This window comes from Suillus fuscotomentosus (genome assembly GCF_016647785.1).
Source record: "Suillus fuscotomentosus strain FC203 chromosome Unknown F5891scaffold_11, whole genome shotgun sequence".
NCBI lineage: Eukaryota > Fungi > Basidiomycota > Agaricomycetes > Boletales > Suillaceae > Suillus > Suillus fuscotomentosus.
Genome location: NW_024539523.1, coordinates 825,272 through 852,446, shown reverse-complemented (window position 1 = coordinate 852,446; position 27,175 = coordinate 825,272). Strand labels below are relative to the sequence as shown.

Sequence of the window (27,175 nt, the reverse complement as noted above, 5' to 3'; positions counted from 1 at the left end):
CTATTTTGCTTTGTTTGCACTTGCAGTGGCTTTCCACCTCATTGTTCTTGGGGAAAGCTTACATTTGCCGAAAAAATATACTGATTGGCACTATCGATCGATCGTTGCCCACCTTTTAACAAAGATCCGGTAGTAGACAAGTTGAATCCAATATTCTGATGGCGGCTGTAGTCGAACATCAACGTGAGCAAGGTGATTGATGAGAAATAACCATGAGTTTGCGGAGATATGAAGATCCTGGGCCTTAAGACTCATGCCAGTCCTGCCGCATTGTGACTTTTGGCCAGTCATCGATCCCACGATTGGTCCATTCGAGCGCGACTAGAGTTCATATAAGAACATCGAGGTATGTAAACCGCTTAATTCTCGTTCCTGTAGAAGCAGAAGATAGTACTTAATCCTGGCGACATACCGTAAGGATTCCACGCCGCAGGTTGTCGTGAACTTGACTCTATGGCCACCCGTCGCTTCGCAAGATATGATTATCGGATATAAACATGACTCACAAGCCTCGTGCACCATGGTATGAAAACAATTGAATAGGATAGGCGAAAACAATTTCACAATGATCGTAAGCACAAACCTAAAGCTCCTGATTCAAAACCTTAGCCATGTAACCGGATATCATATCGAAAGAACATTTAGAAAATCCCCGCTAATGTATGTTCATAGCAGGAATGTCAGAAAACATCGACAAATGTCCGCAGCGTGCTGTGCAACTGGGCGCTGAGTGCGAATGACTCATCACATAGATTTGCTCCAGTCGAAAGGAAGCTGATCTCTGCGTTACGCAATTCGTACACCCAAGCGGAGGTCATTGAAAATAGCTATCCGTAACTTGGCCGCTGGCGATTAGTAAGGCGTATAATGTTACCGAACGCGGATGGTAAAGTGGAGATCTGAAAAGCGTCATGAATGTCATCTCCGTCGAAAACGGTAGAATCGCGGAACATGATGCCACTGACGTTGACGGTATCTTGGGTAAAGGTTCTGGGCAAAATAAGGATCCGGCCGCCTTATAGCATTTATAGAGCGCAAATGCGGAAGGAGAAACTTGACACCATTGACATACTGAACGGCAGACTGATCATAATTATCAATCTCGGTTCGCTACCTGCACGATGCAGCACAAGAGGGGAAATATCGTGGAACGCAATACGTCCTTATTTGAAGCTGAATTGTAACTCGTGTTTGCTATTTGAAAGGGGGCACTGCGGCTGGGCTAAGCCGACCTTGAGAATTTACACAAGGTCGGGTTATAAACTTGGTACAAGATTCGTGGAGTCCGTAAGATATGACGAGAATAAGTACATTTTACTCACTATTCTGAATCGGGAGGAAGCGGCTACGAGAATAGCACAGCACAAAGTAATTGTGAGCGGCGGAACATTGGAAACACGTATGAAAGGCGGTGAGCAGAGACACATCATGCAAGATAACATACGTAGTTGGCCGAACTAACCTGACGGAGAAGAGGAATCGCGGGCTCGAAAATGGTTTCCAGGTATAAGCGCGGAGCCAGGCTAATTCGGGTCTCCGGCCCAGCGTTGCATCACGCGGACCCACGAGAAACGGCAGATATTTCGCTGCAAGCACTTGGATACTGTGGTTTTCAACCATCGGTTGCGATTGAATTGGAGTGGGTCATACTATTGGTATCACGCGAGAGACTCCACTGTATCCAACTGCCAGTCAGACATACTGTGGTCCAAATTGTAAGGTCCGAATTCAGTGGGTATTTTCGAGAATAGCCGATGGAACGACGTACCGGACGGCATCTATTCGGTTTGAAAAGGGGTACAATCGTAAACTTTCCTGTATAATCAGTGGATTTAGTTTTTTACAGACAAAGCTAATGTGGACTTGGCCATGTCTTGTGTGAAATGAAAACAAATATGACACAGGGTCGTCCTCCGGGTATTTAAGTCTGTGGCTGCTACAGAGGATAAAAAGGGTTTCGTTAGAACTCAGCGCAACATCCGACCCCTCTTACTTTCCAACTCCATCACTGACAGTCCGCCTTAGTCCGCTAGCTCAGCGAAAGTCTCATTGTTCAGGTAGGTTCTCACAATCGAAACTGACATATTGCTGTCAATTGACAATCTGCCATCATGTGCTTATCATCTTCCAGCGTATCTGTGTGCTTGGCCAACAACATTTCATCTTTGAGCTCACAAACCATCTATCCGGTGTCAACTTCTCAACATTCACGAGTTGTGTACAACTTCGGTTCCCACCACGTGAACAAGAACAGGGACCAAGGGCCGGAAGTGCGTCGAACTCGTGTAGCAAAGAGCCCTGAGCTAATCTGGAATCCGAATCGTACTAATTCTTCCGCTCCTCCACCGTCTTTCCTACTTACCTCGTGCCTTTACCCACAGCAATATTCTTCCAATTTCCTATACATCCATAAAAGTCAACAATCTTGAACCATCAGCAGTCAGGGCCGCCACATACAGTCTCTTCTTCTCTCGCCCTCAGCAGCATGTCTTCTGTGGAGCGCAATCAAACGCCAGACGGCGACGACCTCGCTGAGGCGCAGTCTACAGACCTTCAGCCTCAAATGACGGTTCATCCCGTCAATGGTTATTCTAGCATGCCCATGCATATGTATCCTTTCCCACCTGGCCTAGTTGCCACACAACCTCTTCGCTCCAAGCGCAGGCAAGTCAAGAACGCTTGCACAAACTGCCAGAAGGCATGCAAGAAGTGTGACGACGCCCGTCCTTGTCTCCGTTGCGTCAAATATGGCATTGCTGAAGAGTGTGTCGATTCCCAACGCAAAGAGAGGAAAAAAGGCGTGAAAAGGGGACCCTACAAGAAGCGCGATGGCAAAGGTAAGATCATACACCCTCCATTTGTGCAGTACTCTGAGACGCCACTCGTCCATTCGTTCCACCTATGCTCTTATCTGATTGGTTCCTTCCTCTTCGTTCTGACTGTCGTTGAGATCGCGTAGGCACCAATGCCGATATTGGCGATGTGCCCGAGCAACCCAGCATTCCCGTCACGACGGAAGTGCCAACCCAGTCGGCCTCGCCGCCTTTACAGGCAGCGTATATGGCGCCCATTGGGTATTCCATGTTCCCGGGCCAGTTTCCGGGGTCACCGACTCCCAAGCCTGGTGAGGCCTCCCCGGCGTACTATCCCCAGTTCTATGCAATTACGCCGATGCCTCATCCTGGACAAAATGGGCATCCAGGTCAAGACCCAGAACAAGGATATCCGTCCATGGCCCAGTACATTCCGGCCGCATTCCTTCCGTATGCGCCACAGTCGTATGGGTACATGTATCCGCACCGCCCTGACGGTCAGATGCAGATGATGAACCCCCATTACGCTCCGTATCCTCAAATGTACGGCAAGCCGCCTTCGGCTGGAGGGTCAAGCGACTCTGGGCATCTCAATGGGCGGAATCACGGTGACGACTAAATGAGGTGTATAGCATCTCGAAGGATTCCTTTTACCCCTTTAACTTCTTGATTTCGTGCGACATGCCCCTGTGATGTTGTTTTGTACATTAAACGGAGGGCTTATGTTCAACCTACATGCATCCCATTTTGTCTTGTTTGCGTTGTCCTCTGTACCGTTATATAACACTGTCCATACTCGTAGTTCGTTGTGCTTAGGTCTATTTGCTTGATGCATTGTTGCCTTTGCTATCTTTGACTGATCTCCATTTGCTCCAACATGAGTCACTTGACATAGGGTATTCTTTTGAGTTCAATTAAATTCATGCCTTGGTCAAATTCTATGACTTATATTGAAACGTGGATACTAGAACATCCTCCGCACGAAGGCCATGAGGAGAACGAACGTAACAAGTAAATGAAACTGATAACGCGCCCACTCGCCTTGTGCAGCATTCATCTCAAGTCGAGCCTCTGAAGAGACCCCCACAAGTATTCTGCGGTTCGATCCCGTCAATCAATACCCCGCTATTCCCTAAATCATATGCCCTTACAGAATCTCGATCCACAGGCACCCATAACTGGCCCATAACTCGCGGGAATGCAGTGGAGCGTCGCTGTGTTCTGCGCTCCGCGGCGCTGGGTTTCCATGATCTTGCGTCGGAATGTTCTGCTTACGGATATCGATAGTGATGGAATTTATTTGGGTGTGCCAAGATGCTTGAGCCTGGGAGCGAGAAGGGATCTGCGCAGAGAGAATTTGGTATGAAAGTTAGCGCTCAGATGCGCCTGAGGTAATAAGGCCTGACTAGTGACTCACGGTGTGATGAACAGAACTTTCGGCTCCTCTGAGGGCAACTGCCGAGCCCGTTGGTGGGCCATCATTCGAACCAAGAACATGCGCAAGCGGTACCCGTTCATGTGCGACGACCAGTGCCAGCCAAATTGCAAGTTCGCGACTATACGGCCAAATGCAATCTCCCAGCTCCGAGTCGACGGCGCGAATTAACCCTTCTTTATCTCAGCGGCAATCTAACCATGGCGAGGTATTTACGTCGAGGAATGGAAGCAACGGTGGCGAAGAGTGACTCGAAGAATAACTTGAGGAACAATCACTTCATTGTGCACGTTCTACTGCCACGTTGGCACCCCAGAACTCTACTGGTACTCCACCGAAATGGAAGCGAGCGACAAGAGTGGTCGAAAGGGCTTCTCAGTGATGGGCACGGCGAATTCATTGAATATTTCGGCAAAAAATATTCATACTTGCGCAACGTGCATTATCGAGGGGCGGGGCGTCGCAGAGAGTTGATATCCGCAGTAAACGCGCGACAATCGAGCCAGAGCACGCGAGGAGATCGAATTACATTCATCTCCAATTGGGCGTTACGTTGCAGGAATTCCACAGGATTGAGGTACGTGTCATGCACCGTATGTGTTTCGATAGTCACTGAGAGTATTCATTGTGACTATGCTTGGAACATCACCAGAATGCCGGAGATCTGCCAGTTCCAGAACTCGTATGCTTTTGCTGTGATCGCCGTGCAACGTCTCGTTAGTCGTAGGCCCGATAACGTCCTCAGACAGTAACCGATTATTGAGGCCTGGGGGTCTGCCACGCGAAAATAGGGAGATGACGGCAGGCCAGTGGGTTCAAGCGTGGTGACAGCTAGTAAGTAGTGACTGTAAAGCTCAGACTTGCATGGGATAGATTCCTGAGCATATAATTCTGTATCAAAGCCGTCCAGACGCCCACAGACTGAATCCACTTACTGTGATCTTAGAAGCCGACCGGAGCCGTTTCTTGCCTGAAATGAGGGCCGCCAAGATGATAATCCGGGTCGGTATTCGCTTGGGTCTATCCTCTATTGCGGCGGGGGCAAACAGGGGTCGAGAGCTTGCCTTTGTGACGCGACTGTTGCTCTATTGATTCACCATCGTTGATCCATTTCCGCACGTCGCCTTCAAAGATGCAGGGGTGGCCTCATAAAAGCATACCTCGGATACCTCTATATATGGCTTGGAAGGATTCAAATTTTCTGGTCCGACAGGCTTCAGGGGGGAGATCTGAGATGATCGATGTGTTCTGAACTTCTGAAAGACGTGAGTTAAAGAACGCGATCATCAACTAGAACTGATAGTAGGCCCTCACCCGGATTTGAAAGGATCTCGTTTGTTTCAAGGCTATCTATCATTGATCATTCAAGTTTGTCCGTCATCGAAGGGCCTAAACATACTTCTGTCTTCTTGCAGAATTCGTGGGCTTGATGAGGCTTGGTGGCATATCGGTTCATCGATTCTTCATGACAAATTCGGATTCGAGATTCTGTGATTAAAGCGACGTAGGGTAGGGTTGGCAATCACCAGGCATTCCTGCAGCGCGTCCAGTGTTGACAGCGCAACAGCCAGCCATGATGCATGATAATTTGACTGATATGACAGTCACAGCGGGTCTTGTATGACATGCGTGATCCGCCGCTCCCATTGAACAAGTACTAGTTGGAGTCGACACCATGTTAGTGAATGCGTCTTATACTTACTCATTCCTCCTCACCCCTCCTGCAGATTTTTTTCTCGCCGCTTATGACCAAAGTGGAAGAATATTATACTGCGTGAAAAACCAAGAGCTTCGAGTCGCTTCCACGCCCGTCGCCCAGTAAGTACAAACAAGCCTGGCACAATTCATATCAGCTACCACGCCATTTACGCTTGGCGCCGAACCGCAATTTCTTCCTCTTGCTTCCTCACAGCTCCACGCCATGCTAAATATATTTTCTTCGCTGGCCAAGGTCACTCGCCAGTTCTTGATTTGGACGCGACAGCTTCAGCAGAGTGGTGGTTCCGCAAACCCAAGGTGGTCCCGCGGAAATACAAAGTCGTTTCCATAGGATCTGATTCTTTGACAGTGAAATAGCTGCCAATTTCCGGGCATATGATGAACGGAAAAGCTAGAACTTCGAATAGGAAAAAGAATGATCCTTGCCACAAGTGTCATGGGCCTGTCGGACTGAGGTCCACATTCAGACGCCACACCCTGAGCCACAGAAAATTGAATGATTGAATCGGTGTGTTCGGGGTCAGGTCTCGAAGACTATGTGAGGACGTTTATTCAGCCGCCTGAAATTCATCCCCCGTTGTGCCACTACAAGTAATCTCAGGTCACTGTAACATCTGTCTGCCCGACACAAAAGATGGAGTCGGCACCTCCTGCTACAATCGCTCGTACTGCCTCGTATACTAGTCCGTGCTTCCCCCTTGCATAGAAGACGAATTTCCTTTGTACCCAGATGTTTTGATTAAAAGTGGGGGGATGTGAATTGATAACAGACGGATCACGTATCCATCTGTATTTTACAAAGACCAGATTCTAGGGGGAGATGATGGGGGCAAGTCTCAAGATTAGATACCAACATCGCTTGAGCGGGAGACTGGTGACCTCAGAGGGTGGATTGTATATACCACGAACACCACGGGAGAGGGTCGAAGTTCACTGTCTGGGAAAGGGAAGTTTTATTTTATTTTTACTAAGCTAATAGGTCGCAAGTATCTAGCGTCGCAACGTGCTCCCCTTTCTGACTCACACTGAGCCACTGCGCGTGTCAGAGCCGTGGCCAATGCACTTTTCACGTGTCTCCGGGATTATGTCAATTTTCCTATGAGGTTTTCATTAGCTAATCGCAGATTTCCGCTACGGACTTAGCATCCGATTTAGTACATAGATGACTCAGCTGAGCCCCAAATTACATGTAAGAAGGAACGAACGCTATTTTTTTGTGCATGTAATTTATGACTCGTTTGGATTAAGAAGATAACTATACATTCGTTACAAATGGCGCCAGAATCATGCACAGAAGGCCTGACCGATAATCGATTCCAGATTGTAGCCTAAACCATGCTGTTAATGAATAATATGCACTTCAAAGTGCTTACATATTATGTAACAAGGCTGGTTCATAACATGACCAAACACACATCTCGAGTCGGATTTGTGTAAATCCGGCCGCTAGGTTAGCTACGCGTTATACTACTAAAATACCTTATCAAAATCTCACCCATGGACCAACAACCATCCTTAGGACGTTCAAAAGACCAAGATGGCGGGTTGTTGAAACGTTCACTTACTTCTTTATTCTCTCTTATGGGTCTCCAACTTGGCTCTCGTCTATTGACTTTTGTTCTGAATCAAGCACTGTTTCGATTAGCCTCCCCGCAAGCATACGGGACTGCTGCAATTCAATTTGAACTTATCTTAAGCACCATACTGTTTCTCAGCCGGGAAGGTGTCAGGAATGCGTTACTCAGAGCGTGGCCGCGAAATGCCACCGTTCATACTCAAGAGCCAACTTTTAACGACGACGTACCTGCTTCGACAAATCTATCTACATTGCCGATTATTCTAGGACTTCCGGTGTCTCTAGCTACGGCAGCTGCATATGTTACTCTTGCCAGCTCTGATGTTCGTCATCAGCCTCATTTTCACGTGGCGTTATCGACATATGTGTTCGCCGCGCTAAGCGAGCTCTTCAGCGAACCCATGCATAATCGGTATGTAGATAATCTCAGTGACATATATTTTTCTCTCAACTTGCCAGGGCCATGGGTGAAGTTCGCACTGGAGCTAGAGTGAGGGCTGAAGGTCTCGGGATAACGTGCAAGACTCTTGTCACTTATCTTGTCCTCCTTTACGACTCGACTAGACCAGATTCCGGAGAATTCGCGCTCGTTGCTTTTGCTCTGGGCCAACTTGCATACAGCAGTGTGGTGTTTGTCAGTTACGTGTATCAGATGGGGCATCCCACCTTCTGGCCGACTCGTCTTGCTACACGACCGTCATCCGAAGTAGCTGCTTCCAGGTGAGTCCATCCACCTGTTCAATGGTTAACTCTCTGATCACGGCAGTCAGATCAGCATTCTATCGTATTGCCTCACAATACTTTGACGTTAGCAGTCTACATCTGTCTTTGACTATGACTGGGCAATCTATCGTCAAACATATTTTGACAGAAGGAGATAAGATTGTATTATCTTGGTACAGCCCTTTGCAGGACCAAGGAGGGTACGCGGTCGCTGTAAACTATGGTGAGCATCGTTCCAGACTGGGTTGTTTCAGGTATAGTGACGATCCAACCTTTGTACAGGTTCTCTAGTTGCACGAATAGTTTTCCAACCTCTAGAAGAAATATGTAGGGTTTACTTTTCAAGAACCTTGTGCCCACCGGCTGAGGCGAAATCCACGTCGACTGGGGCACAATTTGACAGACGCTCACTAGGTCAAGCCTCAGAGATCTTGCTGTCACTAGTCTCCATTCAACTAGCTTGTTCCGTCCTTGTCATTGTATTTGCCACCATCTATCTTCCGGTCTTTCTACACCTATTGCTCCCATCACAGTACCTAACAACATGCGCTCCAATGGTTCTCGCAGCTTGGATATGGTACATCCCTGCCCTCGCCATCAATGGTGTACTTGAAGCTTTCTTCTCGAGCATCGCAACTTCTCAAGATCTTCGAAGACAAAGCAGGTGTGCACTTCATTCACCATCGTTTACATTGACTCAATTTAAATTATCAGATGGCTCATTGGCTTTTCCGTTCTATTCATTGTTTCTGTGATTGGATTTTACGCCTCGGGCTTTGGTGATGTCTCTCTGGTTTACGCAAACATAATCAACCTGGCAGCCCGGATAATCTACGCCGCACGATACACTTCAGCCTTCTTTGACAGAAATAAAACTGCTCACAGATGGCACACCTTGGTGCCAACATGGCAATTCCTTCTGGCTGCCGTGTTATCTTACCTGGCGATCTCCATGTCCGAAATGCATCATCAGGCTGCCATTCTACTTCAAACGAAAGGCCGCAGAGCAATACTTTCCGTAATCGTTATGTCTCATTTAGCGCAGGGGGCCGGAATGGGATTGTGTTGTGTCGCAATATGGTGGCTAACGTCTGGCAGATACCTGGTGATACGAGCATCCGTGAAAACTGACTGATTTACGTGTATAATCCATCGAATATTTACTGGTGTCCCCCCACTGTCGAAGCGTATGGCATTTTCATCTCGCAAACTGCACGTTGTATGTGAATGATTGAATCGATAACGCTATCCATGTTCTGTGTGCTCGATCAAGCATACATCATGCAGCAACTTGAATGCTTAGATGATTCGTTCTAAATTTGTCACATTGTACTGCCACTGGCATAAGCCGTCATTAGAATTCGCTACGAGCATCACTTACTGGCCGAGTAGTACATCGCCTCAAGCTACAGTGCTGCAGCTAAAAGTTATCGAATTCGATCGTCGTCACGGATTATGGAATCCAAGGGAATCGAAGAATTAGATGAGGTATGTCATACATTAATTCGCAGTAGACGTGAAAGGTTACTTACACAACAGGCAGAATCAATTGACAGCCGACAGTGGCGAGCTTTACTTATTTCAGTGGTTGTCGAATCTGGAAAGAAGTCTCAGACATGCGAGTACCGTATGTGAATTCATAATGACTGTATTTCCCTACGATTTCACATTTTACAGGAAACGCTCAAGGAGACGCAAGCTTCAGTAGAAGCTACGCTACTGAAGGTGCTTATACCTTCGGAGCCATACCCTTCTCCTGGTCGTCCGCTTCGCAGTCTAGCTGCAAGATGCCTTCTAGTCCTGTATCATCGTGGAGAATCCAGGTCATTATTCGACACGCTAAGGGTGTTGCTCAAGCCAGCCTCTGACATCAAAGCCACGGATAAGGATTCGACTCGGATGTCAGCACAAAATCCACGCTTATCAGTACTTTTGAATGACATTCCGCTTACAGCGCCGCATTCTGGACGATTGGAGAGTTGATGGAGGCCTTCGGCTCCCAGGTTCGATATGTCCCTCTTTTTTAATAGTGTTCTGATGGCCTGAGGCAGTTTATGTCCTTTATGGCTGAAACCGCCACCATCGCCATCAAAACATTGAGGTCATCTGCGGTGCGTAGAACATTTACTGGCTGTTCGCTTTTTTCTCTCATTATTGTCAAAGTCGCCGCATGTCCGATATCATGCGCTCACCATGCTCCGGAAAACCCTGGTTTCAGCCAAGAAGGCTTTGAGCGACTCCCTTGCAAAGGACATAATCAAGCAAACGAAGAACGGTTTAACGGATAAAGCTCTCCCCGTCCAGCGAGCTGCTGCTGCTGTGAGATTCTTGCCCGTGAACTGCATTTTGCGCACTGAAACGTGCGCAGGTTTTAATGATCGTCTATACTCCCGAAGACTCCGTCACACTTGCAGATGTGGAGTCAATCATGAACATCTGCGTCAAAAGTCTTGAACACAGTGACCAAGTAACAACGCAATCGCTGGCGCAGCTAGCGGGACATATGCTCGCAGCCACCCAAATGGAACGTGCTGTGGCAGTCACAGAGCAGTCACAAAAAGGCAAGAAGGAACAAGAAGACTCCGATATCTCTACTCCTGCACATATTGCAGCCGAAAACACCAAAATCCTTTTGACGCCAGGAGATATGCTATCACAAATCTCCACCCAGTTTAACAAATCTCACAGCCGCAAAACCCGTGCGGGAATCTTCATGTTTTACGTCACACTACTGGCAAAACTCGGACCAGTATTTGTAGAATCCAATTATTCCCTACTTGTCAGTCACCTCATGACCGAGATCGTCTCCTATCCCAAGAATGGAGCCACGAGATATGACAAACTCTTCATCCGGAAGCTAGTTGGCGCTCTTTTACGGGAGCTAATAGCCCTACGAATGTTGACTGAGCAGGGACAAATAGTTGCAATTCAAGATCTTTCCTCGTCATACTTGAAAAGATGGCCAGCATTAATGCCGGGGCAGGTGGCTCCATCTTCATCCATCCTAACAATAGCACTGGAGGAGGTTGCAGGTCTGTTGCAACAACTAGGCAATGCACCCCCGCCGGTTCAGGTAAGTCCTGTGAAGTTGTAACTTTGGTTCATTCCTAAATTCGGCGTAGGACGCTGTCTCTGTACCATTGATGACGCTGCTTACGCATCCAAGTCACTCGGTTCGTGTCAATGCGAGTTGGACTCTTCGTTGCTTCTGCTATTCTACCCCCCTCCGTCTACCGAAGGCAATGTTGGCGATTGCGGAGTCTTTACAACGCGACATTGAATCCCTTCAATCTCCTGCAGCTCCTTCGGACATTGATCGCCGGACACTTGGTCATTCCTATGGTTTGGCAGCTCTTGTCGCCATTGTGCCCCATCGCCCCCTATACGTGTCTTTTGATGTGTCAGCCAGCGTTCTTGACACCGCTACTCAGCTCCTTAAACGCGCTAGTGATCATGATATTCATATCGCAGCAGTAGAGGTCGAAGTTGCCTGGACGTTGATTGCATCGCTGATGCTGCTTGGACCAAATTTTGTCCGCTCACATCTACCTCAGCTACTGGTACTTTGGCGTAATGCATTACCGAAACCTACTGCGAAAGACAACGTTTCAGGCCGGTCAGCTGCCGAGTGGAAGTTTCTCCTGCATGTCCGTGAAAGTGCACTTGGAGCAATCCTTTGTTTTTTGCTTCACAATAGCCAACTCACCACTCTCGACGTCGCCCGGAGAATCTCATCTCTGCTTGGAAATGCCCTCTCATTTTCAAATGTGTTCTTGTCACAGAGTATTGAAGAAGTTTCTGGACCTTCGGTGATTGAAGATACTGGGCCATCTATTCGGACTCGCGAGGCTTCTCTTCGACGTAGAGCATACCAATGCTTCTCCGCTCTTGGAACTTCCACTTTGACGGATTCTGTTCAATCAAGCTTATTGCAGTCCGTCCTTACTGTTTTCGCGGGCCCCGATATCGATAACATATCTGCAATGCAAGCCTCAATTGCATCTACCTCCGGTAGTTTCACTTCAATCTGGCAGATGACAGATGGTTACGCATATGGACTCACTACACTTGAAATATCTGAAGACGGGGTTGACCAAAGCACAACGTCTGAAAGTCCTCGCCGAGGTCACAGCAACAGTGATATTATCGAACACTCAATAAGTGCCCTGGTAAGACACTTCATGTGTGAATTCTTCCTGCCGATGTTGATCTACGCATCTAGCTACGCAAGCCGATACTAGGAGCTTGCGAGCACGATACACTTTCGCTTTCTATGATAAACCCGTCAGAAGAGGAAAGCCGGTCTTTCAATGCTCCACCACCTGTGTCGTCAGTCTGTGACGCCGCTATCGAACTATTTTCTCAGTTGCTGCCAGCCCAGGACTTAAGTACCACTCTGCGGACAATCAGTCACTTGATAGAGTCCAATCGGTCTCCGAAGCTTGACAAGAACGCTGGGAGGAGGACCGCTGTAATGTTGAATAGCGTCGTGGCCATCGTACGAACATTGCGTGTTGCGATGATCTCGTATCATCGTCAATCTAAGGATACCCTTGGGCATTCTCAAGTCACTTCAGCTCTTGGAGCATTCTTGAAAGTAAGTTTACTCTTAACCTGTGGTTCGGCCATGTGTTCTTAATCTCACTTGCAGGATGCTCTTGTGGATGGTGACCCCGCCCTAAGATCTGCTAGTAGCGAGGCCATTGGGCGCCTTGCCAACATTTCTGGAAGCTCCTTTTTGACGAGTCAAACCAAGGTGTTGGTTGATCACATTGTAAGCAACCGCGATCCCCAAGGTCGAGCTGGTTGTGCGCTTGCGTTTGGGTCTCTATACAGCCATGTCGGTGGACTTGCGGCAGCCCCCATCTTAAAAACAACAGTGAACCTTCTCATGTCATTGAGCAATGATTCTCATCCGCTGGTCCACTTTTGGTCCCTCCGCGCACTGGGACATGTCATTAACGCTGCTAGTTTGGCCTTCGCTCCATTCGTGTCAAGTACCCTGGGAATGCTACTCAAAATATACCTGTCGGACACTCACGAGGCCGAGGGAGGGACACTGAACAACGCCAATATTGGTGGTGACTTGCAAGCTTACCCCCTTGTCTGCTACATCCTGGATGCAATCATCACCATTCTCGGCCCTGATGTTCACGACTCTTTAAGGACGAGAACAATCGTACTTGACCTTGTCCACGAATTTTCGGTGGAAGATGATGAGCCCATCCTAGTAGAAGCTATAAGGTGCATTCAGCATCTCCTCATGTTTGCTCCCGAGCATGTGGACGTCCCCGAGATCGTGAATCGTTTCAGAAGGCACCTTAGTTCACCTAGAAGATGCCTAAAACTCGCAGCAATCGATGCCCTTTATCAATTGGTTCAGAAAGACGCTCTAGCAATGTCCCGATTGGGTGGAGATAGCCTTGTGGAGGATTTGTTTGGAATGCTAGACGGTGACCCATCGATCGATGGAGTCAGAAACGTAATTTCAAGTTGGCTACTTCAGACGGCGATTCACAATCCATCCGCCTGGATTGACCTTTGCCAGAGGATTATGTTGCGCATAAATGCCTCCCAGAAAGTGGTCAATACAGCCAACAGTCTCATGGATGACGAAGGTCAATCGTTGAGTGCATCCATGTCAAATGATGACACGCGGCAAAGCAACATAGCCATGGTTGCTACATCACGCTGGAGGACGCAATTATTTGCACTGCGATGTTTACACGAAATTTGCACTCTAGTTGCACGCTTTGGACGCAGAGAGCACATTGACATACCTTTCGCTCGTAGCCACGGCATTCCAGTGAACGGCCTGCTTGTGTCTCGTGTCCCAGATTTGATCAAAATGGCCTTCACAGCATCTGCAGCATATGTCACAGAGATACGATTAGAGGGATTGGTTGTATTACGCGATGTCATTCAGGTAGTGCACTGTTGTGATTTCTGTCACTTTTCTTTTCATGTATTTTCAACAGGTGTTTTGCCAGGCCCCAGATCCTGACTATCCAGACGCTCTCCTACTTGAGCAACATCAAGCACCTATCACGGCTGCGCTTACTCCCGCCTTCTCTCCAGATTCCACTCCTGAAATTTTGTCTTCTGCCATCGATGCCTGTGCAGTATTTGTTGGCTGTGGCGTTGTCAAAGATGTAAGTCGGATGGGGAGAATTCTCAAACAACTTACAACAGCACTCGGAGAGGTTGACGGTAGGCATATCCAAATATCTCATCAATATAGACATTCATGCTTTTCAAGAATCTGGCAATTTAACTATGGGCAATTTTGTGGACTTGAGCCCAAATGCGTCAGGCATGTTGAGGGTTTCTATCCTCTCGGCGTGGGCTCGTCTAGAAATTGCTAGTTCTGAGCAGACGTACCTTCTGGATGTCATCAAACCATACAGATCGATCTTGGCACCGCAATGGATTGCGAGCCTTCGCGATTATGCTGTCATCCGGGCAGATTCCGAATTCATACACGATGCGTCAGCGGTAGCTTTAGACCCGTCGTATGCAAGCCTCGGTAAAGTAGTCCTACTCCCTGTAAGTTTCAATCTCGATCGATTATTATCAACGGATCTCACTTTTCCAGTACTACACTTCTTCCTGGGCAACGATCCTACAAGCTGTCGCGAACGCCATGAATCGCTCCGATCAATCCATTTCAGCTGCCATCCTTGGGAAGGAGGTGGGATCATCTGTCAATGGTATCGACTCCACGGCAGAAGGGCCAGCGCCCCTTTTCTTCCCCCTCTTCGGCCTTATATATGAAGCACTCGCGACGTCCTCGCCAGACACCAGTTCACGAATTGACACAGTGATTGCCTGCCTGGGGGCACTGAAATGCCTTCTCGAACCTCGCTATTCTGGGAAAGCCCTTTTGGAGCCTACTATCTTTCAAGAATTCATGAGTCTCAGTCACCGAATCGCTATGACAGAATCTGCAGAGGTACTCATTCACCTGATCGTTGTCCTGACCACTTTTGCCAAACACTTCGGCCAATATGTACCTGGAGGCAACCTCAGGCGAGTTTTCCACAAATTGTTCTTCACGAGAAATTCACACGCAGTCCAGCAGCAAGGAGAGTCAAAGCAACACAACCATTCCTCCCGATTCAGTGTCCACTCATTGTCTCAAGATTTTTGCCTACACCATTCGACACTCTCGTCACAATCCAGGAACGTCATCGATAAGTAAGTCTTTTAACCTTTACGCTGCTGCACCACATGATCCATGTTCTTGCAGAAGGCGATCTGTCTGATATTACAAAGATGATTTCTGGCTCCCTGAGTGCCTTCCATCTCATCGCCTCGACGACAGAACTTGTTGTTCGAGAAGATGTACGGGGAATAGGCTGCGTTCTCTATGGCGGTACGAAAATATCATCAGCGATTTCTTTTGCATAATCCGTTTTCAGAACTGCTGAAAGATGAAACATCGGAAGCGGATTTGATAACTCCCACTCTTCCGGCTTTCAAATCCTTGTTGGCCATTCCATGCCATCCTAGTGTCCGCGAACGTTACAGGAAGCTTATCCATGGCTTGTTGTCTTCATGTCTTTTGAACGCGGATGAGATGAGGTTTGCTTTCGAAATACTTGCATGTCTGTGGGAGGCTAAAGCAACACAGGGGACGCGAAGGTTTAATTTCGTCGAGAAAAGTCAAGACTAACCTTCTCGCGGCGGTGCTCATCTTGACCGTCATTCCTCCACAAGTGGCGGTTTCTCGTGATGTGGTGGAGCACTTGTTCTTCCTTATATCACAAAAGCTTGAAGAGGGCGACCAGGTATCCTTTTTCTTCAATACTTCTAATGCGTGTCGCTGAGCGATTTTGCGTTCAGCAGATGGCTATTGTGGCTGTTCACTGCGCCAAAACTCTTGCAATCGCTGCGTCTGGAAGTGAACTTCTTCGAGCCTGCGTTCGGCTGCTTCTTCCCGCACTAATCCAATACGTTGCCAAAATGGTACCTCGAGTGGATGACGGAACAGTGTCAGAACAGCAGGCCATCTCGATAGACGAGGTTTGGAAAACATTTGCGACACTCGTCTCGCTGGCTAAAGAGGAACAACGTCAGTACCAGTACCCACGTATTTGGTTTAAGTAGTGAACTTTAATCGTGCAGGTTCCCGTCTATTGAGTGTACTGCTGCCAACAATCACGTTACTTCTACGCCCATCTCAGATGCCTCCATCAACCATACATTCTAGTGGCATAGCACACTTGCTTTCCCTGGCAGCTAGCTCACCCGTGTCCTTCAAAGAGGCCACTACTCAGCTGGACCCCTCTGTGCGGGAAGTACTTGAGATGTCAATTCGGAAGGCTGTTGAAGGCGCCGCGGGCACAGTGCAGCAGAGTATGAAGCCGCAGATCTCCCTGAGATCATTTTGATAAAGTAGTTAACATATGTACATGCGTGGATCATGATATACGCGAGGACAACATCTCATTGAACAATGTCAACATCGACCTGTTCCGTCTGCCAATTTGGATGATTCCCAAGGTACTTGGTGAGATCCTCAAGACAGATTGTGATTTCTCCAAGATCCATCCGCTCCTGAGGCATAAAACACCAACATCTGTTCAAAACTTCCCATAGTTCACTATGCATCCACCGCGAGACATCTTCCGGCTCGGTCGGACGAAGAGGTAAATGTCTGTCGTTGATGTCCATGATAACAGTGAGATCACGTTTTCTATGCGAATAGGGTGCCTGCTTGGTTACAAGCTCCAGGATAGACATTCCGAACGCGAAGACGTCGCTGGCTTTGGTGGGCTTGACATCATCGCCACCCAGGAGTTCCGGAGCATTCCAACGCACGTTGGAGGACCCAGTATAAGCGGTGAATTCCTCCCTCCCGAGCACTTCATCTAGGACCTGCGTGTGCCCAAAGTCACCAATGCATACTACACCCTGCATCGAAAACTGAGTCAGACCTATTAACTAAAGTGGAGAAGGTCACGCACTTCGGAGGAGACCAGCATATTATTCTGACCCGAAACTGTGAACGAGCATATCTGCTTGTGAATCATAGCGACTTACACATTTCACTACTCGTAAAGTCAGAACAATTTGTCCCCACGAAGTACAGAAACGCACTCACGATTTCCATGAACAATGTTGCATCCATGAAGATACTCGATGCCTCTTGCGGCTTGTGCGAGCTGAGTGTTATCAAGATCAGTTTCGAGGTAATGGTCAAGCTACTAGCATACTTGCCAAAGTAAGGGGGTTGATGTCAGGGTTCTTGATGCGATATCTGAGCGCAATTAAGTAAGAATGGGGATGTGCTGCATTCCAGCATGACATACTCTAGTACATTGCCATTTTCTTGCCACGTCGACACCTGCGTGGAGCGTAGAGTTTTTATCAGGTGATAAACATAATTACAGGGGAAGATCTTACAATGTGAATAGGTCCCAAGTTGGTGATGACACCGTAAATTGTCAGAATGTTGTCGTGTTTAAGCTTTTCCCACACGTTCATTTCGTGCTCATAGCGCTATACGTTAATGATAGTTGAGTCATGTAAACGAAGACTACGACATACCTTGGTCATTCTTCTGGCTTTCGTAGGGTCAGTGATATTGCGCAAGGTTTTGAGTGCGACCTTGGAGGTATCAGTCATCCAGTTACGTAGCATCTTCAAAAACCAGCTTACCTTCTCTCCTAACATTTCTCCTTGCCAGATGTCGCTGTACGTTCCAGAGCATATCGGAATGGATCCGCTGACCTTTTTGACCTGATTGTTCAAGACTTTGAGTGTCGGAGGAATTTTTGTTAGGCGCCGTAAATCTGTCAAAGCACATTGTATCTGAGTTTGCACCGTCATTTCTAGCGAGCAAGAACGTGAGGGTGATGGGGATTCAACCATCGGGTCCCCAAGTAACGTTCGGTCCGGTGACTGGGAGTTCTCACGCGGCAATTGCAAGCATAGTTGTATCAAGCGCTGTAAAGGTGTAATGAGGATCGAAGAAAGAGAAACATCAAGCGCTACCAGAACTTGCCTCCTGACCGGTTCTCATGAGATCAAGGGCATCCCGACCGCCAGCATTGTGCCGTTGGACTGCGTCCAATATCTGTTGTGGGGATATCATCAGCTGTGCCAGCTTTTCCTCGATGCGATCTTGATTCATTTTCATGAGGTCCATAGATTGTTTCTGCATGATCAGGACAGATAGGGGATTTTTGACCTGTCAAAAGCTTCAACATATGAACACAAGTAGCAGGAGTGATCTTACGTGCAGACGCTCCATAGCTGCGTTCACATCGTTCTGGCACCTATCCAGGTCGTTTTCTATCTGAGAGCTCTTGACTAAGGCATTGCGTGAGCACATCGAAGCTCGTGATAGCCGCGACACGTACAGAAACTTTTCACTTTGCTATATCGTGACCACTTTTGTATGCGGTCTCGTACAGCATACAGAACACTGTCTCAATGGTATGAACATTTTTCCAACAGGAAGATTAGGGAGCCAAACGACACACAATTCAGCGTCTTCTAAGGATGATCGCATCTCATCGCTAGCGGGTCCAACTGCATGATCATTGATCAAGTTCAGCAACGAAGTGCATCTGTCAGCAAGTTGGGCAGACTTGCGCTGACAGAGATGATGTTGTGTCTTAAGTCGGAGTAAGTTTTAAAGCGAGAAAAGCGCACCTTGTGGATGGCCACTTGGTTGCAAGCGGTGTTGATGGCTTGGAGTGCCATCCCAGCCCCCTGGGCATACGGAACACCTGATGCAGCACCAGCTATCTCGAGAACTCCCAGTGTTGGGTTCACGATAGTGTTAAATACGCTCATGAGAGAAATTCCTACAAGACACGGGAGTATCATGAGACTGAATACAAAGCCTTTGTTATGGGGGAGTTCTCTGCGTGTTTTCCGGGCAGCCAGTCACATGCTGTGCATGCATGCAGCATGCGCATCTGCAGTTAACCTACTTCCTTGATCCAAACTTGTTCCAGACGCACTGCAGATTATGGCGTCTAGTATAATATGCATTTCGATAACTTCTGTAGCCATAGCTGGAAACCTTAAATTGCGAATGACGATGCCCTGATCCCCCACAGGAAACGGCAGTGGAATCAAGAATTTGTAGTTGAAACTAGCCGCGGTCACTGCTGGTGTTGGCCATGCATTCAACCACGAGGCTCGCCTAACCCTAATTCAGGTCACGTGCTCAGTTGTTGTCAAGGTCCGCAGCGGTCCGCGAATTTGTGAAACACTATTATGTCTCGCAAGCGTCGACGTTCTCAGGCTGTTCCTACTGAGGAGGAGCGCTACGAAGAGCGTGCGTCGGATGCTGATACTGCTGGAGAAGAACATAACTCCGAAGAACGGAGGAAGGAACTCGAGATTTGGGATGCATTCAAGGAGGAACATCATGAAAGTACGCCAATCAAGATTATTCTGATAGAACAATCCACTGAACTGGATGTCGCAGTACTCGAGCAACTTCCGTTGTCTCTTCACCGCCAGTACACACTCATACGTGAACTAGATGACCAAAGTAACAGTACGTGTAACTAAGTTCCCCCTCGTGTATGATCAAGTTGCAGCTGTGCTTTCCAGCCTACCATGCAGACTTATTGGATAATGTGCGAAAATATATTGCGCTGCGTATACAACTTACATCGCGGCGGGGTATGATCTTCGATGCAAAGCAGAGCAAGATGATCATACCAGCTATGTCTGATCCAGAGGCCATGCAGGCGGATTCGCCTCAGGCAGCAGGCTTGCCACCTCGAGACGGACAAGTCAACATTGACTCGCCCGTTGAAGTACTGAATGACACACATAATGCAAGACCTGTTGCTTCTATCGCACCAAGTCTGGAGTCATCTATCGAGCCACTCTCTCCAGGAAAAACAACTCGGATATTGCTGCAACATATCGCGCAGGTATCAGAAGAGGCCCTCCGTGCATCAGAGGAGAAGGTGAATATTGCACAAACTGCTTATGAAACGGTACTCCCGCTTTTCTTCCGATTTCATAATCTAATCTGTCACACAGGTTGACCGACATATCCGCCTTTTGGATCAAGCTATCAAGGAGCAAGAGGCATCCATCTCTCTTGGAATTCGTCCAGGGACGCATCTCGCACCGATACTTCTTCCTGACCTTGTCGTACCGCGCTGGGTACGCCCGACCCGTATGGAACGTAGCCCTACGCCCTCACTATCCCCAGAGCTTTCCACCATCCTTCTTCAAGAATCTACAGAAGAGCTATCTACAGAGTCTGCGAGACCCGGCAGGGGTAGAAAGGCGCGCAAGAAACCGGAGCCAAAATCTGAGACTCCGCCACCACTTCCCGAGGAAGTATTGAAAATACCAGCCACTCGCACGACGAGGAGTGTGAAGCTGAAGATTCCAGCTCAAGCTCAAGCAGATCCGAATGAGCCGAGGTATTGTTATTGTAACCAGGTGTCATACGAGACGGTCCGTAGCGTTGTGTTTGACTTTACTTTGGATGAAGTTCACATGGCTTGTATTATAGATGATTGCTTGTGACAGCGATACTTGCAAGTTGGAATGGGTAAGCGGATTGGTCGATCAGGCGTTCCCCTAACGATTTCTAACACTCATTCTCAGTTCCACTTGCCGTGTACTGGCCTTAGTGCAGTCCCCAGTTCAACAAAGAAATGGTATTGCCAGAATTGCCTACTAAAAATGACACAGAAAGGGAAAAAACGATGATTTCGTCCTGCCCTATTGCCACTGACCATGTAATTGATACAATACCATAAATCCAAGTTGACCTACATATTACGAGGCTTCAAGGCCCGGCAGGTACACTCCTCAATCTGAAGAAACATTCATGTTTAGTTTGTTCGCGAGTGTTTCCATGTATACCTCTGGATACCATTGAGTGATAAATGTAAACACAGTAAAAAAAATTACCTGTCTCGTGGCGGAGCTTCCAATAATCTGTGAGTAGCTCGTTGAGTTCTGCTTCACTCTTCTTCAGATGCTCTGCCATCTGCGAAGGACCATTAGGAAGCAAGGGTGAGAGGGTCAAGACCCAAGACCCACCTTTGTTTCTATGTCGCCCGCTTCCATCCTGAGTTCCTCCACCTGCTTGTCGTTTTCTCGCCGCTCGATGTCCATCTTCTCGTAATCTCGCTGGAGGCGCTCAACTGTCTGTTGACTGGCCTGTCGCTTCTCTTCTGCATGTCTCTGCGCCCTCTCAAGCTTCTCATGCGCGTTTCCAAGTTGCTTATGTACTCGCTGAGGAGCACGCATTAGCAGGTGCAATTGACAGAATATGTCATGACCTACCTCAGTTTTCTTCTGCAGCTCGCCGCGCTCGACTTTCTTATACTCAAGACTGTCTTTGAGTTCTGCGAGTTCCTTTTGTGATCCTTCGAGGAGCTGTACCTCCTTTTCTGTCGTCTGTAGCTGCTCAATACATGATCGGACATCCTGACTGGATAATTAAGACAAAATCACACTGAAAACAGCGAGGAATATGACCTTTTCGATATTCACGAGCGCCGAAATTTTGGCCTGTAGATCTCGTGCCTTTGCTTCGTGCAATGCAACCGTCTTTTTATCTTCGATAGCTGTGGTCCCCATAGTCATGATATTACGCCTAATACGCTCCGGAGACTGCACAATGCGCGATCGGGTACGGGAATTGTTGTCCATTAGGAGAGCAGACTCCGAATTGACAGTTTCGTTTCGAGCTTGGAGATGCGCCCTTTCAATCTTTAGACTCTCAATCTCCTTGGTGAGTCCTGTGTGAACCTCTTTGGCCGCAAGGAGTTGGGTGGTCATGGCTGCATTCTCTTCCTTGAGCTGTTCGCATTTTGGCTCGTCCTTTGCACGTTGTGCTCTGTGAATCGTGAGCTAAGGGGATGTTAGAGAGAAATGAAGAATCTCACTTGAGCACTGCGAGATTGTGCTGAACTTCTGAGAGTTCCTGGATGACTTGTTCGCGCTCTTCTATGACCTGTGCAGACTTTTCTCGGACGTTGCTGATAAATGTGGTGCATTGCTCTGCGAACTTGACAAAGTTGATAAATGCTGAGAGAATGAAGCGTGTACGCTCCGGTTCTGGTGCGGACAGGTCTCGTGAGCTGAAGTCCATAATGCGTGCAGAAGTGGCAAAGCGAGTCCTGCTCGCTTTTGTGTCAGCAAACATAACAAAGAGAGGGCAGATCTTACAGGTGGTAGAGCATGATATTGTGTGAGATAGCGTTGTTGTAGAGATCCTGAGTACGCACAATTAGATATAGATGGCCACGCATATAATCAACGCACGCACGGGGTTGGCATCATCGAGAGAGGCCAGCGCACGTTGGGTTGGTTTGTGAAGCACGTTTGGGGATATGGACGTGACTTGCTCCAAGCAGGCGTTGTACACGCCAGTGACAAAGTCAGAGGAGGGCCTGACGAGTTGCTCGTTGCTGACACTCAATCCCCATTCTGATAGAGCCGTCATAATCTCTGGTATTGGCATATTCGGGAACCAGTATTGCCCTGACATGATCGTTGACGTTGGTGTTGTCGTCGATGATGAACGCGACTCTAATATGCACGTCGCGGTCACGTGTGACTGACGCGCTTCGGGAATCGGGACGAGCCGAACATCAGACTTTACGTTAATGAATGGGACAAGAGCCGTTCTTGGTGCTGCTAGACTATTCGAATTCGTGACCCGCGCGCGTTACAACTTGACCTCGAGGCAATTTTTCGTATCGCTATCGATCATCTGAATCAATCCAGTCTCACTGACTTTTTCAGCCACTCGTCTCACGCCGACAACTTATAGGTCGGCCTGCCATCAAGTACTTCCTCCGGTCATTCTTATCTGCTCATCCCTGTTATCAAGATGGCGGGGACACAGAATAACCTAGACAGCGTTAGGAGGACCGCAAACATGATCTCGAGCAGCATATTGCCAAAGGTATGCCATTGCAAATTCGAGCGGGCCATTGTTTTGCCCATCATTCTGATCCTGTTGTCAGGCTTCATCATCATCAAAGTTCAAGCCAGCCTTGGGCGTTTCCCACTCTTCCTCAAATCCCAATGGTAAGTATATATCTATGACGAAGACTGCAGTTATTTATATAATTAACTCGCAGTTCGCCAAACGTCAGGCTCGAGTTCTCCACTTCCATCATTCGCAACACCAAATTTTGGCAGGAAGATGATGAACCCTCGTACAGCACCACTGTCCGCTCCGCTTCACCGGGATCTAATCGATTTATGTCGTGAACCCACCATCGAGATTATGGAAGGTCCAGTACCCTCCAGAAAGCGTCAGCCCCTTGATGTCCCCGACGGAGCTCAACAATCAGCCTCAAAGCGACTCAAGGAAAGTAATCGCGTCAACAAAGAAAATATCTTCCATACCCTTTCTTTGTCATCAAAGGGAATATCTCGCGCTGTTCCTCGACAACGGACGCCTGAAATCCCAAGCGATGTCGAAGCATCGAACCCAAACCCTGCTTCAAATTTGCCATCTCGCCTTGATCTGTTTGCTGCACTACCAGCCTCTTCAGAAACTGCACAATCTGATGCCGGTACTCACCTCGTCAAGAATATGGACCTAGACTCCGTTTGTTGTCTCTTATTTTACATCCCCGTAACTCTGATATATATTTAACAGCGATCGCGAGGATTTCTGGAACTAATACTTGCTCGAAACCGTCAAGTCCGCGATTATTTACTCGCAGCAATATCAGAACACGGGAACAAGCCGTTAGACATTTTCGAAATTTCGTTTTTATTGTGAGTGTACTGTACTGTGTGAACTTCCCCGCTTACTCTACGTAGGGTTCACATCGAAGGTCGCATCGAAGCTATCCAAGAACGCCTGGCTCGCTTCAACCCTGTCAGCGAGCCGGCTTTAGCTCCATCTACATCTATTCTTGCGCCATCTGCGCCTACTGATTTTGGGAGTGTCCTCGAACCAGAAGATATCGATGTCGACGACCCGCTTGAGCCAGAAGATACTGACGTATCGGCTGAGACCCTAATTGTACCTGACAGTGATGATCTTTGGGAGGGCCTTGACGAGCCCTCAACATTGCAACTGGATACCTTAACCACGACTACTCCGACGCTCGATTGTGCAGATGCACCATGCACTCCCTCAGTGCACACCGGTCGCCTCGATAATACATCAACCCCTTACTATGCCGAGGCAGTTTCGGTCTTGAAGAGCGTATTTGGGCTGACCTCCTTCAGGCAAAACCAACTTGAAGCTATCAACGCCACGCTGGACGGAAAGGATGTCTTCGTCCTAATGCCCACCGGTGGTGGGAAAAGTCTTTGTTATCAACTTCCCGCAGTCTGTAAGACTGGTAGGACCCAGGGAGTAACATTTGTCATATCACCACTCGTTGCACTCATCGCCGATCAAGTGGCATCCTTGCGAGAGAAGCATGTTAATGTTGACTGCATGTCTTCCCTAAGGACCGTAGACGACTCGCGGGATGTCATGCGTCGCCTTCGAAGCCAGCAGAAACCTGACATTTGCTATATCACTCCCGAAAAGCTACGCGAGAGCAATGCCATGCAAGATATTCTGGCCCAACTGTATGAAGACAAGCAAATCGCGCGCTTTGTCATTGATGAGGCACATGTCATTCAGAGCTGGGGGCGGGATTTTCGCGATGCTGTAAGTTTGCACAATTTGGTCCATGAGTGCATTAACAAGTTCTTATTTGTATCTTTAGTATGCAGAGCTCCATATGCTACGTGAGCGGTACCGTGATGTGCCCATCATGGCACTCACCGCAACCGCGAACAAGACCGCGATCCAGGATATTCGTACACGCTTAGGTTTACGTGACCCCTTATGCCTGATGCAGTCTTTCAACCGCCCCAACCTGTACTATGCAGTACAGCCTAAACCGTCCACGAAAAAGAAGGTGGTTCAAGCCATTGCTGGTTTCATCAAGTCACAGCATGCTACCCATACTGGCATTGTGTATGGCTTCTCGAAGTTGGAGTGTGAGGAACTTGCTGAGCAACTGCGAAACGACTATGGCTTATCTGCCAAACATTACCATGCCGGTATGGACTCACAAGAGCGCAGCACCACTCAAGAAGAATGGCAAAGTGGCAGCTGCAAGATAATTGTAGCAACGGTGTGGTACTCGTAGTGTGGCATCATTGAGTTCTGACGTTATCTTAGATCGCGTTTGGGATGGGAATCGACAAACCGGATGGTAAAGTTGTGTTTGTTCACTCCGGCCTTTGTCTGACCGCATCGAATAGTACGCTTCGTAATCCACTCAACGTTACCGAAGTCGATGGATGGGTACGTCACGAGTCTACAAGTACGCTTCATTGAGAAGTTGCTTACCGTCTCAGGTATTACCAGGAAACTGGACGCGCTGGACGCGACGGCGATCCGGCAGACTGCATTCTTTGTAAGCGACTTCGATGGTGATTACACTACGCTGCCTGATGTATTATACTCTTCCAGATTATGCACACAGGGACGCTGTGTCACGACATCAGTTGATCAATAGCGACCGCAACGATAAAGGACCGGCTCGAACTCCGGAGGAGAAAAAGCGACAACTGGAAGATCTCTCAGCGGTGGCTCAGTATTGCCGCAACGAGGCTGACTGTCGACGATCATTGATCCTTGCGCATTTCAACGAGCGTTTCGATTCCCACCTTTGCCCGAAAGGTTGTGACAACTGTTCGAGAGGTGGAACAGTTTTTCGCCAGCTGTACACCCTGGAGGCGCAGCAGGCAATCCGACTATTCGGAGAGATGGCAGCCTCCATGGATAGGATCGCCCTCGGACATTTCAAAGATGTATACGCGGGTCGGAACCGGGCGAAGGTTCGTGAGAGTGGGCATGACCAATTGTCATTGTTTGGGGTGGGCAAGGGAGTGGATGGCGACCGTATAATAAGTGCGATGCTAGGCGCTGATATTTTTGCGATCGCACGAGAGGCTTCGGCGTCTGGCTGGACCAATGATTACTTGAAGGTAATTAAGGCCCAGTCTTCGTTTGCTTGGTGACCTGATGTTATGGTCAAGCTTGGTCCGCAAGCGGATGCGTGCCTCAGCGGCAACCTCCCCGTTGAACTGACATTTAGGGATAATGGCCCCAGCGTTGGACCATCACGTTCAGCTGCGAAGAACGTAGTTTCTTCCAAGGCTCCCGCGAGAGCCAAGGGGAAGATGAAGGCTGGTCCCAGCACATCGGTTTATATGCCGTTGTACAAAGACGACGACGAAGCTGAACCCGTGTCCGACTTCGAACCGATAAAAGACGCTGCAGATACAGGGCCCACAACCACAACTGAGTCGCAGGACCACAATCAGGCGCGTCTCACGTCAATGCTGGCGGTAAGGGAAAAGGTGAGAGTGCTTTTGTCGAAACAAAGTTACTGGCAGATTTACATTCAAAGCTTGCGAAAGAACATGTCCTTCATGAAAATGATGTGCTCGCAACAGAAACAATCCACTTTCTCTCGCTTATAGACATAGAAGGTGAGCATCTGCAATCGAATGGTAGATAATCAGACTTACTCTACTAGATCGTGTGTCATTCGAAGAGCTCATAACAAACTCGGATGAACCAAAATCGCGCGAGAAAGCAGCAATTTTTGGCAAGTCTTTCTGGACCGCTTACATGAATGCTGCTACATCAACCACAGCTTCGAGGTGAGTAACAGTGCAATTTCTGTTGGCATCAAAGTGACGAATCAATACAGCTCCAAAACTCAAGCTCGGATTTCCGATTTGCGTGATGCTTTTAGTTTCAACGGGGCATTGTAGTCTACTCTTCCGCTTGGATTACTTACCACAATTACTACAATGGATTGATTACAAGAATTAGGTTCTCTACTCTACTACAGATGATGTAAGCTGCAAATATTCCTCGAGCTCTCCTTGGAGATTGTCTATTGTCGCTGCTGTTCACTCGCA

The 27,175-nt window shown here is 48.1% G+C and overlaps 9 protein-coding genes across 9 annotated transcripts; 7 read left to right on the top strand and 2 right to left on the bottom strand.

Moving 5' to 3' along the window:
• Nucleotides 1-2,563: 2,563 nt before the first annotated feature.
• F5891DRAFT_946672 (uncharacterized protein) lies at nt 2,564-3,432 on the top strand (the record flags this gene model as incomplete). Its single annotated transcript, XM_041374692.1, has 2 exons — nt 2,564-2,837; nt 2,960-3,432. The coding sequence occupies 2 exons, from the start codon at nt 2,564-2,566 to the stop codon at nt 3,430-3,432; spliced, it is 747 nt and encodes a 248-aa protein (XP_041229609.1).
• A 3,993-nt stretch (nt 3,433-7,425) lies between these two features.
• Nucleotides 7,426-9,481, top strand: F5891DRAFT_1162839 (Rft protein-domain-containing protein). The gene is made up of 5 exons (XM_041365301.1): nt 7,426-7,955; nt 8,003-8,263; nt 8,314-8,489; nt 8,549-8,930; nt 8,981-9,481. Exons 1-5 carry the CDS (start codon nt 7,465-7,467, stop codon nt 9,399-9,401), a joined length of 1,731 nt encoding a protein of 576 aa, XP_041229608.1. The 5' UTR covers nt 7,426-7,464; the 3' UTR covers nt 9,402-9,481.
• A 240-nt stretch (nt 9,482-9,721) lies between these two features.
• Nucleotides 9,722-16,659, top strand: F5891DRAFT_1126933 (armadillo-type protein; the record flags this gene model as incomplete). Its single annotated transcript, XM_041364134.1, has 19 exons — nt 9,722-9,754; nt 9,810-9,893; nt 9,944-10,167; nt 10,221-10,269; nt 10,318-10,377; nt 10,430-10,585; nt 10,635-11,339; nt 11,389-12,379; nt 12,556-12,863; nt 12,918-14,192; nt 14,245-14,476; nt 14,526-14,812; nt 14,862-15,275; nt 15,340-15,463; nt 15,516-15,641; nt 15,688-15,850; nt 15,900-16,056; nt 16,115-16,340; nt 16,394-16,659. The coding sequence occupies 19 exons, from the start codon at nt 9,722-9,724 to the stop codon at nt 16,657-16,659; spliced, it is 5,880 nt and encodes a 1,959-aa protein (XP_041229607.1).
• On the bottom strand, nt 16,545-19,395 carry F5891DRAFT_63941 (kinase-like domain-containing protein). Its single transcript, XM_041372611.1, has 14 exons — nt 18,929-19,395; nt 18,757-18,869; nt 18,634-18,698; nt 18,510-18,583; nt 18,276-18,461; nt 17,930-18,217; nt 17,819-17,878; nt 17,675-17,770; nt 17,581-17,615; nt 17,489-17,528; nt 17,373-17,433; nt 17,312-17,319; nt 17,236-17,259; nt 16,545-17,182 (listed from the first exon to the last, which is right to left on the bottom strand). The coding sequence occupies exons 1-14, from the start codon at nt 19,103-19,105 to the stop codon at nt 16,715-16,717; spliced, it is 1,695 nt and encodes a 564-aa protein (XP_041229606.1). The 5' UTR covers nt 19,106-19,395; the 3' UTR covers nt 16,545-16,714.
• Nucleotides 19,396-19,501: 106 nt separating this feature from the next.
• F5891DRAFT_946500 (uncharacterized protein) lies at nt 19,502-20,968 on the top strand (the record flags this gene model as incomplete). The annotated part of the gene is made up of 6 exons (XM_041374679.1): nt 19,502-19,661; nt 19,716-19,787; nt 19,844-20,238; nt 20,285-20,710; nt 20,769-20,807; nt 20,864-20,968. 6 exons carry the CDS (start codon nt 19,502-19,504, stop codon nt 20,966-20,968), a joined length of 1,197 nt encoding a protein of 398 aa, XP_041229605.1.
• On the bottom strand, nt 20,940-22,817 carry F5891DRAFT_1016272 (Nuf2 family-domain-containing protein). Its single transcript, XM_041360931.1, has 8 exons — nt 22,539-22,817; nt 22,439-22,485; nt 22,156-22,389; nt 21,746-22,106; nt 21,551-21,694; nt 21,305-21,499; nt 21,173-21,251; nt 20,940-21,126 (listed from the first exon to the last, which is right to left on the bottom strand). Exons 1-8 carry the CDS (start codon nt 22,758-22,760, stop codon nt 21,071-21,073), a joined length of 1,338 nt encoding a protein of 445 aa, XP_041229604.1. The 5' UTR covers nt 22,761-22,817; the 3' UTR covers nt 20,940-21,070.
• Nucleotides 22,818-22,893: 76 nt separating this feature from the next.
• Nucleotides 22,894-24,226, top strand: F5891DRAFT_63860 (uncharacterized protein). The gene is made up of 4 exons (XM_041372606.1): nt 22,894-23,180; nt 23,242-23,305; nt 23,359-24,007; nt 24,053-24,226. The coding sequence occupies exons 1-3, from the start codon at nt 23,106-23,108 to the stop codon at nt 23,880-23,882; spliced, it is 663 nt and encodes a 220-aa protein (XP_041229603.1). The 5' UTR covers nt 22,894-23,105; the 3' UTR covers nt 23,883-24,007; nt 24,053-24,226.
• Nucleotides 24,227-24,425: 199 nt separating this feature from the next.
• Nucleotides 24,426-26,263, top strand: F5891DRAFT_946450 (P-loop containing nucleoside triphosphate hydrolase protein; the record flags this gene model as incomplete). The annotated part of the gene is made up of 6 exons (XM_041374676.1): nt 24,426-24,899; nt 24,958-25,371; nt 25,419-25,452; nt 25,502-25,544; nt 25,598-25,656; nt 25,713-26,263. Coding segments are annotated over 6 exons (1,575 nt in total), but the record flags the coding sequence as incomplete, so codon positions are not given.
• F5891DRAFT_63863 (uncharacterized protein) lies at nt 26,148-27,110 on the top strand. Its single transcript, XM_041372607.1, has 4 exons — nt 26,148-26,605; nt 26,656-26,737; nt 26,785-26,911; nt 26,962-27,110. Exons 1-4 carry the CDS (start codon nt 26,273-26,275, stop codon nt 27,023-27,025), a joined length of 606 nt encoding a protein of 201 aa, XP_041229601.1. The 5' UTR covers nt 26,148-26,272; the 3' UTR covers nt 27,026-27,110.
• The last annotated feature ends 65 nt before the right edge of the window (nt 27,111-27,175 follow it).